The sequence below is a fragment of the Sinocyclocheilus rhinocerous genome, unplaced genomic scaffold (assembly GCF_001515625.1).
Source record: "Sinocyclocheilus rhinocerous isolate Xijiao unplaced genomic scaffold, SAMN03320098_v1.1 scaffold92, whole genome shotgun sequence".
In the NCBI taxonomy this organism is placed as follows: Eukaryota; Metazoa; Chordata; class Actinopteri; order Cypriniformes; family Cyprinidae; genus Sinocyclocheilus; species Sinocyclocheilus rhinocerous.
Window position 1 is genome coordinate 476653 of NW_015655569.1, and position 2050 is coordinate 478702.

At 37.8% G+C, this 2050-nt stretch overlaps 1 protein-coding gene across 1 annotated transcript; it reads right to left on the bottom strand.

The window, feature by feature from the left end:
- Positions 1–1352: 1352 nt before the first annotated feature.
- LOC107718480 (ceramide synthase 1-like) lies at positions 1353–1812 on the bottom strand. The gene is made up of 2 exons (XM_016525569.1): positions 1627–1812; positions 1353–1446 (listed from the first exon to the last, which is right to left on the bottom strand). The coding sequence occupies exons 1-2, from the start codon at positions 1791–1793 to the stop codon at positions 1353–1355; spliced, it is 261 nt and encodes an 86-aa protein (XP_016381055.1). The 5' UTR covers positions 1794–1812.
- Positions 1813–2050: the final 238 nt, after the last annotated feature.

Consider the following 2050-nt stretch of genomic DNA (forward strand, 5'->3'; position numbering starts at 1 on the left):
CCTTAAGAAAAAAATAAAAAATAAAAATTATATATATATATATATATAATCAATGGAGTGTATGGTGGGGTTTAACGGTTATTGCTAGTTGGTAACCCGAATTCTGACTCCAAACAAATGCCAAAAAAGTTTCGCAGAATGAGGGTTACCATCTAACCACAACGGCATTTAACTACGTGTTTTTTTCCCCCCCCAGTGATTTGACATGACGGGTAAAAATAACTGAAGACTATGAAGACTAGAAACTGACTAAACTCCTTTGACAGTACCATTATAAACGGCTGCGTTATAAATACTGGACGTATACATAGAAAACACAGCAAAAGCAGTATGAATTGCGTTAAGGAATATTTCACGCAAAAACAAAACATCCAAAACCATAAGCGGCTAGCTCTTAGCTCAAGCTAGCATCACGAGCGGAAGACGTGACCACAGCAACGCACGGACCTCGTCAGCATTTGTGCGCGAAGATTATGAGCTTCATCCACAGCGGAACTTTTGATACAGTAGGCAAATCAACTATTCAAGTATTGCGATAGTTCTGGAGTAATCAATACGTCACGAGAGATAATATCAGTTCCATTTGGTCTTTTGTCCTAAGATTTCTTAATACAGCATATTCTCAAATACCATGCGTTCCTGCATACAACATCTGCATAAATACTTTGATTAATTTGAGTAGGTAGCAAAAAATGTCGGACTTGAATAATCATCCTCTATCAATTATAAGTTCTCGATCTATATTTTTTTGTAAAATAAACACGATATAGCATCTGAGTGTAAAGATTTAGCCAATCAGAAGCTAGGTTAGATTGTGCCATTACAGCAGCGGTTGCTAGCGGGGGAAAAAATAGTCGACGGAAGGAATGCAAGCAGTATTATTGTACTAACATTGAAAGTGATTCCCTTGTACATTCAAACAGGGTAATACTGTACAAATACAATTTTGATTGATGCAGGTCATGGTTTGTGGTTGTAACCCTGCATAGGGTGCAAGTTAGTTGGATAACTTTAAAGGGGTCATATGATGCTGCTAAAAAGAACATTATTTTGTGTATTTAGAGATATCATAGGCACTCCAGCCGTAAGTTCCTAATTATCAGTGAAAGGTCACTCATTTAACTTAAAATAAAGTAAAAAAAATTAAGCAATACACAAGAGAGATAACAATCACAGTGCTATGATTACAATTATAATAACAGTGATAAAAAACAATAGAGATAAAACACAAATGATGGTCGATATTGTTTCTTCTTATAACTGTCCAAGCACCTTGGCGTTCTGAGGTTACAATCAAACTAGGCCATATAAGTACCTTGCAGTCATCGTTAAGTGCCTGCAGGTGGCAGCACCTAGACATTATAGATGTTGTTGAGTTTGGTGAACTCCAACTGAACGTCATTGATGTCATGAAGAAAGAGGACGAGAATGCCAATGTTGTGGTATCTGAGGATGATATGAACAATGATGAGTGGTTTATTAACTGCTTTTTAGTGGCATATAATTTGAGTTGATTATTTGTAAGTTCTGTAAGTTATTATTGTTGGAACTAGAACAAGAACTTCAAACCCCCATTTCGACAGGCTGTAGTATCACTGCTTAACATAGTCTGTAAATTTGCCTGACCTGAAGGCATAGGAGAATGTGATCAGGGCCAGAGTGATGAAGTGATGCACCACCATCACAAGGGAGTCCTTCCTCCAGGCATCCATGTAGATGGTGGCATATATGGAATGGCCGTAGAAGCTGCCCTGGATTAGGTAAGCTATTGTGATATCAGTGGGAACCGACATCCCACTCTTCCAGTCTAAACCAAGAAAGAGAGAACATAACAAGTGACACTGAGTTCTCCAAGTGAACTCCACAACCATAAAAAGAACAACACTAGATGGCAATAACCTTGACTTTCAAAAAGTTGAACACTGGCCTCATAAAACAGATGGTTTATACTGATACAGTAGAGATTAAAGTTGTTTGTATGTTGCTGTCAAGGGGCATTCACACTATCAGTGATTTGCCACCTGAAGATCCCATTCATTTTTAATGACAG